At 39.3% G+C, this 18,780-nt stretch overlaps 1 protein-coding gene across 6 annotated transcripts in view; it reads left to right on the top strand.

Annotated features, from left to right (window-relative positions):
* cpne5b (copine Vb) overlaps nucleotides 1–18,780 on the top strand; it is a 128,020-nt gene that overhangs the window by 92,206 nt on the left and 17,034 nt on the right. For all 6 annotated transcript variants that reach the window (XM_067587778.1, XM_067587779.1, XM_067587780.1 and 3 more), the window contains 5 exons: nucleotides 6,225–6,328; nucleotides 7,755–7,859; nucleotides 15,940–15,981; nucleotides 16,236–16,311; nucleotides 18,361–18,414. In XM_067587778.1, coding sequence (XP_067443879.1) covers nucleotides 6,225–6,328; nucleotides 7,755–7,859; nucleotides 15,940–15,981; nucleotides 16,236–16,311; nucleotides 18,361–18,414 — 381 coding nt within the window. The remainder of the gene's footprint in view (nucleotides 1–6,224; nucleotides 6,329–7,754; nucleotides 7,860–15,939; nucleotides 15,982–16,235; nucleotides 16,312–18,360; nucleotides 18,415–18,780) is intronic.

Raw genomic sequence — 18,780 nt, 5'->3', positions numbered from 1 at the left:
AGAAGTCTTGGGAGAAAGACCCCTTTCAGGCGTTTTTTTTAAAAAAATGTGTCCAACTGGCCAGGTGCATTTAACTTGCGGGAAGGAAATGAATAACGGTATTTCCCAAAATGTCAAACTATTAAAAGAGTAACTCCACAGGAAAAGCATAGCTGCACTGGCCTTCATGGGTTGAAAGGTATAACTCTGGAACTTTCTGACCACAGGTTTGTCTTAATACTCACAATTGTGGTCTTATGTAAGCAATGAAGTGCACGTTATCATGCTAACAGGCAGAAGGTAAGTGTCCCTCATTGGAAAAATGCCAACATGAAGAACCCGTTGAACAAAATTTCCCCCTCACTCTGCCCCAAAAGAGGACGTGATGCCCTGTTTCTAATACAGTTAATAAATAAATATATCAAACTAGACAGTGTATGAGAGAAACAATGTTTGTAGTCAGATTTTATCAGATGTGTGATGTCTCATTTATGTACAGTAGACAAATGTGCTTTTAGATAACTGGATTTAATTGTGTCGTTGATTGTATTACTCATCTGAGCTCCTATAGTGACGAGATTAAAGAAAGTCTATAAAGAGTTAAGGAAATGGTCATCATCTTCATCATCTCACCCATGATTGCATGCGAAAACCAGTCTATTCAAAGATAGCACTGATTATTATAACAGTCATTGGTGAATGTAACCCTTCTCTGCTTTCTCTAAATGAGGAGAGTAACATTATCTAATGTGCAATGAAAATTGCTGTAAGTGTCCCATGTTGTACAACCCTCTTCTCTCTCCCTACACCAACTGACTTTATTTTAATTATTTAATTCTCAGTTTATTGCCCAATATTACAACAGATTCAACAACCAAATGTAGGATAGGAAAAAAAAGTCTGATAATTTTGAATTAACTGATTTCCAGAGCAGATTGGCTTGGATAGAACTAAACCATATGGACAAAATACCATGAGAGCTGAAGGAACAGAAATGGCAATTAGGAAGAGTTTGTTCTCCCGTTTGATCAAGTTTATGAGGAGTGCAGTAAATTAATTGAAGTATATTGCAACATTTCTCCAACTTCATGCTCTGACTATGAAAAGTTTCTATAGCTAATATCTAAACACTGTGGATATCAAAATATTGGGTTACATCAATTTGATAAATTCACACTCGCTAACACTATCAAAGTGGGATATAAACACATCAAATATAGAAAAGAGAAAACCTGAGAGCAGTGCAATTATGAGGTACTCCAAGGGGGGAGCAGAAATTACCGCCTCTCCATTCTACTCACGTACTCTGTTTGGCAAACCAACATGACAACACCAGTCACAGATTTCAGCTTCATGTGGCTTTAAATCAGGGTTAATCCAGGTGAGGAATTACCTATTTGTCAAATCACACATGTTAAAGAATGGTCATTATGGGGGATCTCGTACTACATGTATACTACATAAATCTAAATGTGCATTCGTGTGTGTGAACACACGGAAACACCATACACACAGCAGGGAGTCATTTGTCATGGCTTGTCATGTTAAGTCCTCCTTTCATATCTCATCCTTCTGCTTATTCTCTGCCCAACCTCATCACTTTGGCCTTTAATTGCATCAGTTCCTTTTTTCTCTTGGCCATATTTTTCCACATTTAACCCCTAGAAACACAAACACAATGGCTCACAATTCACGCATATGTGATTCAAATGTAAATGCGGTGGCGTGAGCCACTGCAGTCTACTTTTACCCCCTCTCCTCTTGTCTTCCCCCCATCTCTCCTGTGTTAATTAGTGAAACTATAACTTTTACTGTAGTGACACACAAACACACACACATCTCATCTCTCTCGTCACATACACTCCCTCATTACTCCCCTGTGGGTGTGAATACGTCTCCACCTAGCCTGCCCCCCTCTTTAAATATTTATACGGTACTCTGATTCTCTCCATATTAGCAAATGGCTGTTGATCACAGGCCTTAGCAAGAGTGTGTTCGTGCCACAGAGCCTTAATGAGGCAGGAGCAGATGCATTTTTAATATCCCTAACACATTCCATCACTATAAATGTTTTTATGTGCATATTAGCTCCGCAGAGCTTTCCTGATATGTCCTTCTACTTGCTGACTCAGAGTGACGACCGTGCCGATTTCTGCCTGTTCAAAAACCAAAACCTGTGTTAACGATTTGACCAACTAGATCAGCAAGTCAGTGAAAGTTGATTTAATGGCTATAAAGCTGAGAGAAACCAATGGAACTGTGTAGACACCTATGGTAAAGTTTAGGACTGGGTTGCACCAGCTGTTTGTAAATCCATCACTAAGTGTGTGTGTGTGTGTGTGTGTGTGTGTGTGTTGGGAGTAGGCAGGGGGTTGGGGGTTATCACACAGGATTACAAACAGCGCCTGAATAAAGGTGCTGTGATCTTACAATATTGCACCTTGTGCTTCAGCCTTGAAGATTGGATAGTTGAGCCCAGGAGAAAACTAGTGCCCACTGCAGTTTTTATCACTTTGATCAGGTGCAGGAACAAACCCAAACATTTAGTAACCTGGGAAGGAAGACACAAAGCAACAGATGATATATAATCTGTTTCTACTTTCACATGCTCGGATGACATAAGCCTTCAGTTGCTTGTGTGTCAATCAGTAAGCAGCATGGGAGCCAGCATTCCCCATGATGATTAAAGGAGTCTACTTCAGTGAATGAAATGCAGTGAGAGAGTGAGGTCTGATCTGCGTAGGAGGGTTTGTGTCAAATGGCAGACGTGTGGTGTGTATGTGTCCTCAGGGTAAGGGCAGGAATACAGATAAAGTCCTCTCATCGCTGGAGTGGAGTGGATGTGTTCATGAGTGTGTACTGCAAGGCTGTGCCTGGCTGTGTGTGATAAAGACAGAGAGTACACTGTGGATAAATGCACACAGGAATTAAAATGGGTATTGGCATATGTGGACAGAAACACTCACACGCTGTCTGTCACACTTGTACACTCACACACATTCTTTTGCTGATTTGCCACTCGGCACACAGCCAGACATGAGGTGCAAGCTGCAACATTAAAAAGCTATTAAGCTATCATTAGTGGCTCCATGGCTGCCCAGTGTAAGACCTCAGGCTCTGACAACAACAGCAATCTACTGTTATAGCATCTGAACGTACTGTAATGAACCCACTGTGTTTCAGAGATTAGCTACAGCCCATATGCCAGAGATAAGTTGGGACCCTTCTCTGCCACTGCCACCACACACAGAGAGCCAGGAACAGGGAGGGGTAATAGTAAACAAGTAGCATGCAAGTGATTTATGTATGGAGCTTGTACAAGTGCTACATTTCATGACAAACAACTTATGGAAAAAGTGCACAATCAGGCTTATTTGTAAGAGAGAGAGGGTATTCTACGATGAGAGAGTAAGAGTTGGTTTGCAGTGGAAATTAATCTCCCAGCGTCTGCTGCTGCTCTTTGATTTATCTGAGGTATATATAATGTTTTTATGGTCTTTGTTAGTTTATCTTTTGAATCCACAATAACCTGAGGTCAATTTCAGGCACCGTTAATTCTTCATACAGATATACTATTGTACATAAAGTTAACTGATTGCCAAGCTAATGAAACAATGCACTCCTAGTCATTAAATGTGAAGATTGGTGCCGCTGTTTCTCAACTGCAACCAGCTTGCTTATATTTTGGTTATAAAATAAAAATTTTGGTAATATTATAGGACAGATTTTACAAGTCGGACTTAATCTTGTCATGTAAAAGACAATTTCGAAACAAGAGCAAAGCAGCATGCTGTTCTCAAGAGAAAATACAGTATGATGAGGAGCTACTGTAGAGATGATTATCATGATTTACAGTGCTGAATGTGCTGGTTGATACTAAAGGTTTCAACATAAGGATAAGGATAGGAATAGGAACCTAAACCATGTCGAACAGTTGCTGAGCTGACTTTTGCTGCCCCATTAATGTTTAAATCTGGTTTACGATGTTACTGCACTGCATTTTAAGCAAAAGGCATATAGTTTTATTTTCACTTTAAGTGTATCTCACTATAAAATGTACATTTTCTAAACCATACATTATTTTATAATAGGTTTTATAGAGATAATCTTGCAAGGCTAATCCCAAAACTGCAGCACATGCAAGAACAACAAAGTCCTTTTATTTGTTAACCTACCTGGAACAATACTGTCATACAATTGGGATGAATCATTATAAACGACAGAAATTCTATGATTTATCAAATCTTATATCACATAAGCTTACTTGAATATACTGTGTGTGCCACAATTATGATGCCAGAAGTAAGTTATGTCTATATTTTACTTTAAAAATATATTAACCTATATATATTAACCTATTTCATACCTGACAGTTTTGGATTTGGGCTTACTTTGAGATCAAACATGGGCACCACCATGTTATGTGGCTGAAACAAGAAGCAAAGCAACCCTCAAAAGCTACTAGAAAAATATAGACCCTAAAGCAAAAAAAAAACCTCTGCTTTGTGTTTGATGTTTCTCTAAGGGTGAAATGCATTTGAAGCATCTGATGCCTTCCAGATGCTGTGACAGATATCAGAAAATGTTAACTTGATGACCGTTACACATGCTAGAATTAGACTTGGTAAGCAGCAGCTGGCACTAATGTTAGAAGGACTGCTTGTGGGTGGATACGGTACTATGGTTTGGGATTACAATGCCTGCATACTTGAACACACACCACCCATGGACCATTAGGCTGTGTTTATAGATAAACTAGAGTGAATTGTAGGCGGACTGCCAGCAGTTCGTAGAGTGAGAGCAAGTGAGCAGGTGACATTCACATAGCACAGACTGAAACAAAAGACAGCTACATCTCTACTCACATCCTCATACAAATTAGTGAAGAGCATTTTTCCAAAATAACTTATATTGTGATTCATGCCACACTGCTATGAACCTTCTCTATTTATTTTTTTAATTATCACTATTATGTTTGTGAGTATTTGTGTGGAGTGTGTGCATGTACATTGTGTGTCCTGGACAGAACATTGAGTCCTACCATTCTTACACTCCCACTGAAACTAATTGTGCTTGTCTCCAGCAGTAAGGTGGTGACTCATGGTGGCTGTAATGTGACATGTTGACATAGAAGAGACTGAACACACTGAATCCAACATGACCTGAACTGCATGCATTAGGTCTCCTACTCAGTCATTGTTTAACTTTATTTTTAAGAGAAGTTGGTTAGTTTACCTGTGGTTATTTAAAATCATGTACTTTTATCTGCCACTGTATTATTTCCTTCTCAGTGGTGTAGAAGGACCATTTTAGTATTAATCAACCTAAATCTCCATTGTGCAGTATTTTCATATTTACATAGGATTTAATGACTCCCTATGATGTGGAAGAGCTGCTAGTACTGCCAATCCCACTGTGAATCAACACCACACTCTGAGGCACTTTTACTTCAGTGTTTCGGTTTGCTGTAGGGCTAGGTCCTAATGGTTTCTGAGGATATTGTAACATGTACAACATACCATGCGCACAGTATAGGTAGTTAAGTTAAGGCTGACAAAGTACAGGTTAGAGTAACGACAGCGGAGAAAATTCTTAATATGTAAGTCTCAGACAAGGTGAGTCTGAAATGTCCCTTAAAACTTTACGACAACATGGCATTTCTTGCAGCACCACGCTCAGAAACTCATTAGTGGTAAAGATAAAAGAATAGCAAAGTTGATGGAAATCCATCAAATTATTGATTTTCTAGTGTGTAATTACCATTACAGCCTCACAGGTCTGCTACTCTGGCTATTATTGCAGGATTTCTTAAGTGGACGAATGTGCACACATATCTTGGACTGACTGTTTTGTCGCTCTGATGCAAATCTAATAAATGTTTTATTAGATTTGCATCTAAATATCTGATCTAAAAAGCTTCTATATTCCTCTGTGAAAAATAAGCCAGACATACATAAGGGTAAATGCACAAACATACACAACACTATTCCCATCTTTGAAGTGAAAAGAGGCATTTCCAGCATGCAGTAGTCATTATCTGATTGTGTGATGCACAGACAGCTGCCTCCATCTGCTGTCCCACTGTACGCTGTTGAGATAAAAGAGAGGAAGTGGGGGAAGAAGAGTGAAATAGGCCACATGAATAATATCATCCATTCTTTAATCATGAAGTACTTACTGTATGATATACCCTCCCCCCAACTCATCTCCCACTTTTCACCCAACATCTTCATGTATCCCTGCAGGACAGCGCCACTATGCAGTTCTGTGCCAACAAGCTGGACAAGAAGGACTTCTTCGGCAAGTCGGACCCTTTCATGGTTTTCTACAGAAGCAATGAGGACGGAACGTGAGTGCTTTATGTGATTTTGTTTCCTCATTGTAATTGTTTTGAGGGTAGCTGCAGGTGCTGGTACTGCCAGTGGACCACTGTTTGAGGAAGCCCCCAGGGACACACAAAATCCACCAAGATGTCAAGTGTAGTAACTGCTATCAAAAGCCACACTGACACCACAATTGTTTTATGTTAACAAAGCCAAGGTAACGTTTTGCAAAGCAGGGTAAATTCCTTTATATTAGCTTCCCTGAGAGCCTGAAAATGCGTTTTGAGACATGAGAAAAATGAGTTTTCAAGTACAAAGTATGAAGGTTACTTTAACATAACAAAATATTAAAATGAAATCATCTGGGAAAGAGGGAGAGGCAAAAACAGAGGGATCATTAGAAAAGATGCAATATAGCAGAGTGAGATGAGAATGTACGCACAGTGAGAGAAGATCCTCAGTGGTTACTGAGGCATGCAAAACTTGAGAGGCTTAAGAGGCATGTATCCTGTTCACAACACAACCACAACTCCCATGACTATCCCTTACATAAATTACTCCAGGAGAGCAAATAAGAAAGAGAGGCAATTAATATAAAAAAGCATAATAGCAAGAGAAAAAAAAACAGAATCTGCATTTTCCATCAGTAGAAAAAACACTGTCAGTTTCTGAGGCAATTTGCGTAGGGATGCGTAACACTCTCCATGTCCTCACGCTTTCCCAGAGTGTTGTTCAGCCTCCCTAGGGGCCGTGCAGTGGTGGTAGCGTCAGCTCTATCTAGCCAGAGATGCTTTAGCAAGTGCTTCGTTAGCCATCTTCTAGCTTTTCTCAGTATTTTTTTTCATACATAACAGGGTGGGAAATGGATCCCCACAGACGTGCTTGAAGTAACTGTTGTTGGTGCCAGAGGGGGGTACAAATTAGAGGGCTGTGTGGCTAAAGGAATCACAGGGGTTTAAAAGGCTTGAGGCACTTAGTGCAGCACAAGTAATCCAAGGCTTTGGAGGAAGAAAAAGAAGGTGATATGTGTTGTTGCTTTTCGGGAGGATATTGGGGGGGTATTTGATAGAAATTTAGGTGGCGCTGCTCTGTGAAACATTTCAGATATCATGGAAAATCCATTTGCATATCATTGTCACACTTGTGGTCAAGGGATAGGATTTAAAAGCCAGACTGAAAAATTTATTTCTGTGGTCTAAAACACAATATAACTGGGAGACATGCCAAGCCGTAAACAAAGCTGGGTACAACCCTTATAAAGCATCTCTTCTGTCACTGTAGGCTCTCACATTGTCTTTCTTCTAGCCCCTGTCTTTTCCATTGCATGCTCCTCCCTTTATTTGCATATCACACTCTCTCTGGCTTGTATAATTAACAATTAATAAGCTATTTTCTTTCTCTGGCTCCTTGACACATATATTTATTCTCCTACTCTCCACTCCCCTCCTCTAGGTTTACTATCTGCCATAAAACAGAGGTGGTGAAGAACACATTAAATCCTGTGTGGCAGCCTTTCACTATCCCAGTACGAGCACTGTGCAACGGCGACTATGACAGGTATGGTGCTCTCGTTCTTTACCCTTTGCGATCCCCATAGCTGCTGTTAATCCTTTCCTGCATAGTCAATAACGTTGGGCCCATTGACATCTTCTGCCTCGATTGATTCCTGTTGGCTCAATCTATTGATGGTCTTCATGGCTCTAATCAGGAATCCCTTTGACTGACAAACAGCATACTAATGACAGCCATTACTACACCCTCAGCATCGATGAGTTTAACCAGCAGAAATCAATATTAGTTAAAAATGTTGCAGTGTTAAGCCTCCTATTCTTTTTACTGACACGTTATTTCAAAGCAGCTCTGTGCTTGGGACATTCCTTGGTATTGAGCTTTGCTGGAATAGCCAGGTCCCACACAATGATCTTCTTTGATCTCCACTGGCCTTCTTGTGGCATTTCTCTTATCAACACTGTCCACCTCAGAGATAATCCCTGAGCAATATAAAGGTACTTTTAAACATTTAAATTTAGATACAACAGTGTGTGTAAATTGAACACTGATTGAACCCCTCCCCCAAACACTGGTTGTCCCCTTCCGAAACCAAAAATGTGAGAGTAAATGTGTAAGGAATGGATTAAACCATGTTTGTTTGCTCTAATGTAAGCTGCAAATGCTGGTATGTCCAGCTAACTAGCTTACTACGTATAGCAGCAACCTAACGCAGTCTTAGTATGAGAATTTCACACTAAATTACTTTGAGGGGTTACAGATTGCATTAAAAAAGGGCCCATTCCAATTAGCACATCCACAGTGTAGTATTTGCGGGAGCTGCATTGTCCTGGATGCAACTATATCAGAGTTTATGTAACGTTAGCAGTTCTGTTCTGTTGCTTGTCAAAGTATGTCATCTTAGCAACCAAACAGGATTGAGTTAGAACAGTCTGATATTACATTTTCCCTTGACATACTTAGAATACTAACAAGCTCTTCATTGGAACACAAGAACAATGGTGCTCAGCTATTAACTCTTCTACATTGAATATTGGTGGTGAGGATGCTGCCTTTTAGCCTAGGACCTTTTACCTTTAGCCTCAGTCTTCAAAATTATATCATGCCATCATGTTAGGACCTTTTACTTGTTTTAAAATGAGTCAGATGGAAACATTTGAAAAAATCAGCCTGGTATGGTGTCTTCAACCAACTCATGGAGCAAATGTTAGCTAGCAACAGACGGAGGGACAGGGCTTAGCTGGAAATACTGGATTACATTGCTAGCTAAATATCTAAAATAATAATGGGTTAGCCTTCCCAGTTGGCAAATAATTAATGTAGACATGTTGTGTCAGTGGGTATAAATTCTTTTTTTTTTTGCTCCCAGCTTATCAGCTTGCCTCTAATTTCAAAGACAGTGCTGGGAAGAAAACAAGCTAAATCATGACGGAGCTGTAAGGAAAGATGAAAAAGGAGTGACAGACATTACTTTTGTGAAGAGAAATAATTCATATGGCATACTGCTTCTTTTTACTGCCTCTCCATCCTTTTCGTCTCTCTTTCAAAGGTGTCTGTCCTATCTTGTTTGTATGCAGTCAAACTCTAATTACTGAGAATGCTGAGAACCTGGTGTGTGCCGAGATAAATCCCAAACAGACAGACAGAAACAGAGCTACTGACAGGATTGTCTCATGGATGTACAGGGGTGCCTACAGAAGTGTTTTGATATTTGGGAAATATTAGGTGAAACTGTGTCAGCCAGCCAATCACACATGAGCTCAAGAAGGGGTCACTAACCTGTCAGAGCCGATCATACACAGGGGACTGAGCTGGGCATTTGCTAAAATGCTCCTGTGCCATGCAAACGCACATGTGCATACACACACACACACACACACACACACATAGAGTGAGAGTGTAATGAAATGTGACAAGCCACGAGCTGAAACAGTCTGAAATGCTGCAAGTCTTGAAATATCACCAAGACAGCACTATAAACAGGTTATTCACTTGTGCGTGGGTGAAGAATAAACTTTGTCTGTCAGTGTTTGCTTGTTTTTCAAGTCCATATTTCTGTAAGGGGCGGTGGGAAGTTCTATCTGTCTTTTTAATTATATAGCCCTTGAGACCCACTAACAATTTTTTTAAACCTCTGGGATGGTACATTATCATCGAAGCTGAATTCATGCACAAACACAACTCTCCAGGCTGTCAATTCTTTTTAATCTATGAAATTACTGTTTACATCCATCAACTGAAGCAAAGCTTCGAGTGATTTGAAAAGCTAAGGAAAAAAACAACTAAATCAATTCTGATTAATTTCCATTACATGTACCAAAAGTGTATGTTTAAATAAAATAGGTATCCCATTTTTTCAGTTGTTGAAGATCATTTCATTGACTAAAAGAAGTGCTCAACTACAAAGGCAATAAAATGCCCCTGGCTCACTGATATGAACCATGCATTTGATAGAGACCACCATGCAACATTGTTGTTGCCTTTTTGTGATTAACAGTAAGCACAGACCCTCAGGACATGGCTGGGATGATTACCTCTTCTACAAGACCCAAGGAGTTGTTGTCAAAGGCTGAATGCAAATATCCAGCCTCCGGACTGGACTGAGCACTCATGGACTCTTGTCATATGTATTGTGGCATGCACACTGTATTCACACAAAGCCTGCGGGGTGCTCGGCCATGAAGGTAAAAAATGAGTTGGAACTCACGACCGAAATTGTTTCCATGGAGATTCATTGAAAATTCTGACCCACCTCAGTCGTAGATAATATTGGGAACTTATGCAAGAAACTGTTTACATATACCAGATATGGTTGAATGCTCAGTAAAATGTTTCCATTTTATATGAGCTGCTAAACACTGGCAATATTATTTTCACATCAAATCCTCAACCAAGGATCTTCAAACCAACAATGGATGAAAACCAACCTTTATCCATCTAACTCTTCAGACTGTAATAAACAAAACCAAATTATTCAGCAAAGTCCGGTGAAGTCTGTATCCCGTGTAGACTGTCTGGAAGTCTGCAGAAAGTTGAGGCCTCTCGTGGAGTTGATGAATTGTAGATTTGGAAAGCTCTAGACACTCACAGATTTCCCATTTAATCCAAGAGTCTGCAAGCACAGAGAAGTCTGGACATTTGGATCCAGCCAAAAACTCACACAGCCTCTGAATTCAACTGACTTAAGGATAACCTGAAGGAGGTGTGTTGTCTCCTTACTTATTTTTGCTCTGTATGAGTTATACAAGGTGCAGATTACATGTATTGCAGTGCCTGTACCTCCAACTGCTTGTTATCTGGGTTGGCACTCAACATGGCACCCATGTTGGAGAAGGCATCGAAGCACCTCTCTCTGTTGAGAGTACTAGCCCACACAAATTTGAATGATTAAAAAAAACACCAAGTATATAAAATTAGGTTTCAAAATCCTGGAAAAATAAGCCGTATTCTCTGCTCTGAAACCCTGGAGGTGTGTCCACTCAAGGTGCTGAAACCACAGCCCAACTCAACAGAGTTAACAAGGCTCATACCAAACTCCCATATAAAAATACACAATTTAAAATAGGCCTTGTTTATAGGTGTTAGGCAAGCAACATGGATGATATTTTAAAATTAAAGTAATGTTAGGAGCCATTATTTAATTCTGCACATATTTTGTAGGTAAATGTGGACTTGTTTCAGTAAAAATGTAACTTAAATGACTAGTTAACAAGCGATTCATCACCAATCATTGTTAAATTATTTTTTTCAGTGGAGTTCGGTGCACTTAACATTACTCACTTCTCTACTGAACAGTCCTTGGCGGCTTCATTGTGGCCATCACCCTTGGAGCAACTGCCTCTCACACCGTGGTTCTTGGTAAAATGCTCCCCGGCAAATGCTTTCCCTCTGGCCGGGGAACTCCCAGCTGCATAGCCAATGCTGAAGCCATAGCCGTGGGCAACGGCTAGTGTCAGCTGATGCCAGCACCATGTCCGTTGACTCTACTCGTCCTCCCAGCCGAAAAGCTGCTGGTGGCTCCACCCATTAATGGACGCATCAGCTGGGTTTAAAAGAACTCTTTGAACACCAACGTTGACCGAAAATGGCCCCATTTACCAGTAACAGTGGATTGTCTGAAGTGAATCCCAGTTGTCTCCGATTAAAGTTTGTAAAACTACCCAGTGTAGAAATAGCGTGTAGTGATGGATCCATGGCTCTGTCCGTGGTGCTAAAGTAACAGACGGATTTGTAATTGCGCCTTTTTCTCTCAGTCCCGTCCTTCTGTCAGTTTCATCCTATAACATTCTCTAAACTATATACTATAAATGCTTTATTCTATACTATATTGTAGCCTATATACTCTATAGAGTAGTGTCACCTTCGTGATCAAAGTGACAAGTAGCAACATGTGGTCGCGGAAGAGTGAGAGGATCATAGAGACACACTGCTGCCTGTAGTATTCCTATAATATTCCTGTAATATTGGACATGACTACAGATATAGTTTTTACTATAGATGTCTGGTGTAACCTGGGAGTGGAGCAGGTACTGTGACTGTGGAAATTAACCTGTACTGTCCGCACCGAACTCTGCTGCCATAGTTATACCTACATAATTCAAGGTAAAGTTTATACCATCAAAACTACAGTGTGTTTTGAAATAAGCATTATTAAAATGCTTGATGTCCACATCCAGTAAAAGAATAGCCCTACAAAAAATATGTATTTAGCCTAATAGCAGTTCTATTAAATCAAAATTATAATCACAAGTATAATATCAAGAATTTGGCTAGGCCTATATCATAATCCTGCAAATCACCTACTGGATGTACTGATCAGACATTATGGATCAGTTTCAGCGCTGATACTGATCTCATTAAGCTGGTATCATTGACTGGGTATCAGCCAGGCATGACCAATCCCCATTTTTAGTCACTGTGGCTTCAACACTGCACTGCAGCAACACAATTTTATAAACCTGCAAGAAAAATATGATTAAAATGTGCACACGCCCAATAAGAACAATATTGTATGCATCCACTTACAGTTAAAAAGTGAAGTTTCATTACAGCTTTCACGGTTTCACACAGCTAGGTATAGAGATTTTAAAATTGAAAAAGAAAAAAACAAGCACTGGTATCAAATCAGGTACCAGGACGGAAATAAAGACGGCAAATCAAATCACAAGATTTATGATTTTGCATATTAATATTTCATTATCAGAGAAAAATCATCATGTTGAATGTTTTTGAATGTTACTGCCACAAAGGCAACATTAATAACATTGTGCAACAGCCACACTGAAAAAAGGCTAAATTGGACCTTGCACAATTCACCTTTCATTGTTGCTGCACAAAGATTGTCAAAGAGAAAGGGATGCTTGTTATTGCTTGGAAACAACAGTGAGAAATCCCTGAATTGAAAATATTGCTAAGGGCCATCTGTGTACCATATTTTTGGCAGATCCGTTGGTAACCTTTTAAAATGTCTTACAAACACAAAGAGAAGGATAAAAACATGTCCACCTTCCCAACTTTGCTCACTGGCGACAAGGTGGCGCAGTGATTAGGCAGACTGTCCTTCAACTGGCAGGATCCAGTTGAATCCCTGGTGACAGCAAGCATCTGAGGTATCCTTGAACAAATCCATCTCTCCATACAAACGTGCACTCTGCTCAGGAAGCAACAGACTTCAATTTGGCAAAGAAGAGGAATGTAGAAGGAAAGGAGAGCAATAGGGTAATAGAGAGGAGGAAAGAGGGAGAGGAGAATGGAAAGATCAGAGACACCAGACAGGGAAGGTGAGTATACTTGCAGTGTTACAGGAGGAAAAACAGAAATCTAATATGTCAAATGCCCTGTTCCAGATGAGTAAGTCAAGGAGAAGAGGATGAGGGAGTGTGAGGAGAAAGGAGGGGAATGGAAGGTGCTTCCAAATTGTTGTATGTTCTGCTCAACAATTGATGTGTGAAAAAATTCTCTCTATCTCTCTCCCTATAAACATATATATATATATATATATATATATATATATATATATATATATATATATATATATATATATATATATATATATATATATATATATATATACACATATACATATACATATACACATATATATATATCCCTCACACCCCCTGCATTTCCTCTGTGTCGGTGTAACCTAAGGTATACATTTTAATGCAGTTATTTCATTAAAAACATCAAAAGAATCAATTCTTCCTCATTAACATGCTAGCCTAGATGACTCAAATATAGTCTATTTTCCTCCCTGGCAAAAGATCACAGACAGATCTGTGTAATTGGAGCTGAAGAATTGTTCAGTGTCAAATGCAGTCTCCTTTTTTCCTTTCAATTATATGCGCCTCCATTACTGAAGATGAGTCATGTTCATTAAAGATGCCTTGGAATAGCAGCTGAAGATATCTGTGGCAGATTAGTTTTGGAGTGTATATTATTCTGAGCGTTCAAGGGGGCAATTCAAGGGTCTGAGCATCTCAGTCCTTTGATGCGGCTGGAAGTTAGGATATGGAGATTTGAAATAAAATGACGGCGAATGCTTTGAGTCGGCATGATGACAGCTTGCAGGTCCTTTGTTTCTGTAACACAAACATGCACTAAAATGGTACCTACTTCCGCCAAGCACTAGATTTATTTCTGCAGTTAGATTGGTCAGGGGAAAGGATAACTCTCTGTTTTTCCTTTTCTTTCTCTCGTTCTGCTATTTCTTTACCTATCTTATTTTTACCAACCCCCACTCTTTTCCCTTCACTAGAAGAGAAGCATCATGTTTCTACCACCTAGGTGACAAGAACATTTTCTCTAGTTCACAGACTTGAAGATAACCTCAAAAGAACAAACTGTCACCATGGAACGACAGGGGCCAGGTGGCAGGGAAGAAGTTGGGCTTATTTCAGGCATCTTTCAATTCCTCAGTGACAGGAAAGAGTCTCTGATGTGCTACTTGCTTCTACTTTCTTTGGATCTGGGCTGGTGTCTGTGTAAAATGAAGTGGGGAGAGAAGGGAGTCATGGGGGTGAGATCAATGTGACTCAGGAATGAAAGTGCTAAGAAAAGTTTTTTATTTCTTCACTCTGCAGGGACATTGTTTCTTCTGCATTTGTGTAAAATGTCATCAGTGTGTCTTTTTTTGTGATGTTCTTTTGAATGTTAGAATTTTACATGCGCTGCAGTTTGGAAGTTACATTTTTTTTTTTTTTTTGAGGGAGCACTTTAAGTAAGTTGACTTCTCTTGCAAGATGCAGCGAGCTGCTCAGCCTTGTTCTAAAACTGGCAAGTATCCCAGTTTGAGAACAAAGTGACAACCAATTTAATTGATTGCGTGGTTCCCTCAGCACTATTTCAAAACACTTTTTTCTGTTGTTGTTGTGTTGTTGATTTTGATTAGGATCCACTCAGCCCATTGAATCATTTAGTCAATAAGACCGAATTAACAAACAGACTCTATCACTGAGCAAAATAGCATTCATAGGGATGAGCCTTGTATTTTGCACTGAAAGCCCCAAGGCTGAAACGGTTGGCATGAAACAGTACACACCTGTTGATGCTGTCTACAGTCTGTGTTAATTACATAAGCATTAATGAGGCTAATTAAGTTGTTGCGGTGGAGGAACGTGCTTATTTTGTGTGACGACACAATAGCTTTTACATGTTGGCCTTATTTTTGAAAAGGAGCTTGAGTCACTTATTTCACATCACTTTCTGCGCTGCCTCTTCTTGCATGTAAGATGCCAAATATATAGTAAGCAGGGCCACTGTCCATATGGTTTTCCATGAAGAAGAGAAAAAGGGGGATTAAAGGGGCTCAAGTATACTCTTTCTAGTTTGAATTTGTTCCTTTTTGATGAATGATTCACTGTATGTTTGCATGACATATCCTTCCAAATACAGTGAGGTAGGGCATTGGTGACATGGTGTCATTTCCATACTATGAAAAACTAGAATGTTGGGATTGATAGTTTATTTTTTGGCAAAACAAAGTCAATTAGTAACTGTTCTGGAGCTTTCAACTCTATTACACTAACTTCCTTGGTAGGTGAAGTTTGTCCAGTTGTCATGGAATTACTGATGTTCAAATTTCCATTTTTCTAAGCACTTTAAGGACTTCTCTGATCTTTCTCCCCAGAACTATCAAGGTGGAGGTGTATGACTGGGATAGGGATGGCAGGTGAGTGTGACTGCAAACACATACAGCTTAGGAATCTGTAACTTGCTTTTCAACTTTCATCCAAAGAACTATCTTCACTTAAAACATACAGTATAAACACAAACATAAACTTAGTTTAAGGTAAAAGTTTTGAAGAAATATTCCCCCGAATTCAAGATCATTTTAGATCACAATGTTCCATCTTCTCCCCCATGAGTCCTGTTATGTGTACCTGATCTTTTCTGGTGTTTCTCTTATTTCATTTCTTCTCCCAGTCATGACTTCATTGGGGATTTCACAACCAGCTACCGAGAGCTAGCTCGAGGGCAGAGCCAGTTCAATGTGTACGAAGTGAGTAATTCCAGTGTTTTCACAGTTCAACAACATGTCTGTTGGCTCCTGAGGTCTGGAATCCCTGAGCTCTAGCGGTCTTGGATCGCATTTCTGACACTTGTGACATTTCTATCTCTGACATCACTGTTGCACTGTTTTCTATTACTTTGGCACATTCCTTTCCAAGGATATTGCCTAGTTCTGCAGCAAATAAATAGTGTTATTCAACACTTACAAAGAACATGTCCAAAAAGTTATTCCATACATTCCTAGTTCAATTTTTAAAGGGCAGCACAGCACAGTATTCGTACCCCCCACCACCACCACCTTCCCTGAGCAGTTATACATCCAATTAAATATTCCTTCAGTCTGTGTTCTTCTTTTCAAAAATCCAAGATTTATTTTGCCACTATAATCACCTGGATGCTGATACACATAGAAATTGAACTATTAGCAGCAGCATGAAACAGGATTAATAAGAGAACAATTCAGGGATTTAGAATGATCATAGCTATTTCTCAGTCCTTCTCATGGGATGCCATGGGATGGCTTACTGTGTCTCTTAATAGCACACAATACAGCTCTCTGTGCAAATTACAAATACAACTCATTTAAATGTATCATTTTAAGGTGAGGCCTAAAAATGTGTCCCACGTTTACTGAAATCTCAGTTTATTTTGTGCAGATCAGAATTTATTACGTTCATTCGTTAGGAAATGTGAATAAAAATATTTGAGTGACAAACAACTGAAAGTCAAAACCTTATCAAAAAAGAGGAATTGTCAATACCTTCATGCTTCTGTGGTTTGGTGGCCTTAAGCCGAAGGACAAATACCTGTCTTTTGGATGTCAGCTCCATTATACGCTACTCTTGATTCCTCTCTACCTCCCAGTGAGACTGAAAGGCCCTTTAGTTTATGCATCAGCAGATTGTTCAGTTTGTCAGACAAATTGCCATCCCTCCATGTTAAATTAGGGGCTGTCACTTTCATGCCTAGCAGCCATTGAGAATCGGGGTAATGAGCTGAGACGTCTTTGGTCTCCAGATTGACGTTTCTCTCTTGTTCTGGACCCAGTAGAATACTGGTAAAGTAAATGTAAGACTTGCACCTTAAGCCTGTCTTACCCATTGATTTGGTGTAGCCTGAGATTTGTTTGAATTTCCCATCAAACTTCTACCTACACGCGCAATTGACATGCACAGGATACTCAGGATGATTTGTTTCTGTATTAAGTGTTAATAAGCGATCTTGCATGAGTTACGCTTTCCAGTAATACCCATCTGTTACTTCATGCACACGTACTGTATATCCATTCTCTCCTTCCTTGACTTCTCTTCTGTCAGTTGCATGGAAAAATGTATTGTTCATGCTGCCTACAAACTGCATACATCTGTGTGATGGCATTCTCCTGTCACCCACATACAGCCCTTCATTATATATGCTGCTTCCAATTAGAATGAATTCATATAGTTCGACTAAAAGGTCTGAATGTGTGTTGAAGGGAGCGAGATAAGCAGTGGGAAGTTTATTTTACCATGTGTAAAATATTCATAGTTGCGAGCCAAATCCAGCAAACAAGAAATTATAGAGAGTTGTATAATTATAAGCTATAATGCTGTGTTTTGGTTGGATGGATAAAAGGTTGACTGGTTGTGTCAGTTTGAATAAAATGTTTGCAGCTGAATAGCCTGGCCTGGAGAAAAAAAACAATCTTAAAAAAGATTTTTATAGACAGGTACATTCAGAAGTTCCTCTTAATTATGATTCTGTGTGTGTTTAATTATTAGGTTAGATTGTGTTAAGTAATATTTAATTATTGTCTTATTATGTTGTCACTGGCAAAAAATATTCAAATACTGTATTACTGGCAGTGGTTCGCACACCTTTATACAGTATATGCACATTTAATAATGTGTATTTTATATATAAATATGCATGTGTGTATGTGAGTAATATTATATATCAATATTTTCTTAAAAGCTACAATATTAATTCTCAGCATTGAACAACTTATGGCCGAAAAAATGTTTCATTTTATCACATGTACCTCTCTTTTAATTTTTAGGTGATTAACACCAAGAAGAAACTGAAGAAAAAGAAATATGTCAACTCTGGAACAGTGAGTATGGCTCCAGCAGCAGATCAGAGCTGGCACTGTGCCTCTTTCCTGCTTCACACCTACATCTCATCTGTTAAATGATTCCCTTTTTAATTATCATGCAAGAGTTGGCTCTTTGGGAGAAGATGCAAATCTGTGCTCTGAAAAAATGGGAAGCAGGTTTCCTCATTAATCCTCAAATCACACACAAATTATAATATTTGGTGAAAAGCAAAAAATAAGTTTATACTACAGTATGTGAGACTGTAGGTGACTGAGCAAGATGTATATTTGGGGTTCAGAGAAGAACTGTATGGGGTGTGATTAGTAAAGAAATTATGGAAGTGGGACAAAATGAAAGATGAAGGCGTTGCAGAACTTGAAGGA

The sequence above is a fragment of the Thunnus thynnus genome, chromosome 4, assembly GCF_963924715.1.
Source record: "Thunnus thynnus chromosome 4, fThuThy2.1, whole genome shotgun sequence".
Lineage (NCBI taxonomy): Eukaryota > Metazoa > Chordata > Actinopteri > Scombriformes > Scombridae > Thunnus > Thunnus thynnus.
The sequence above is the reverse complement of the archived record's forward strand: the minus strand, read 5'-3'. Positions and strand labels throughout refer to the sequence as shown.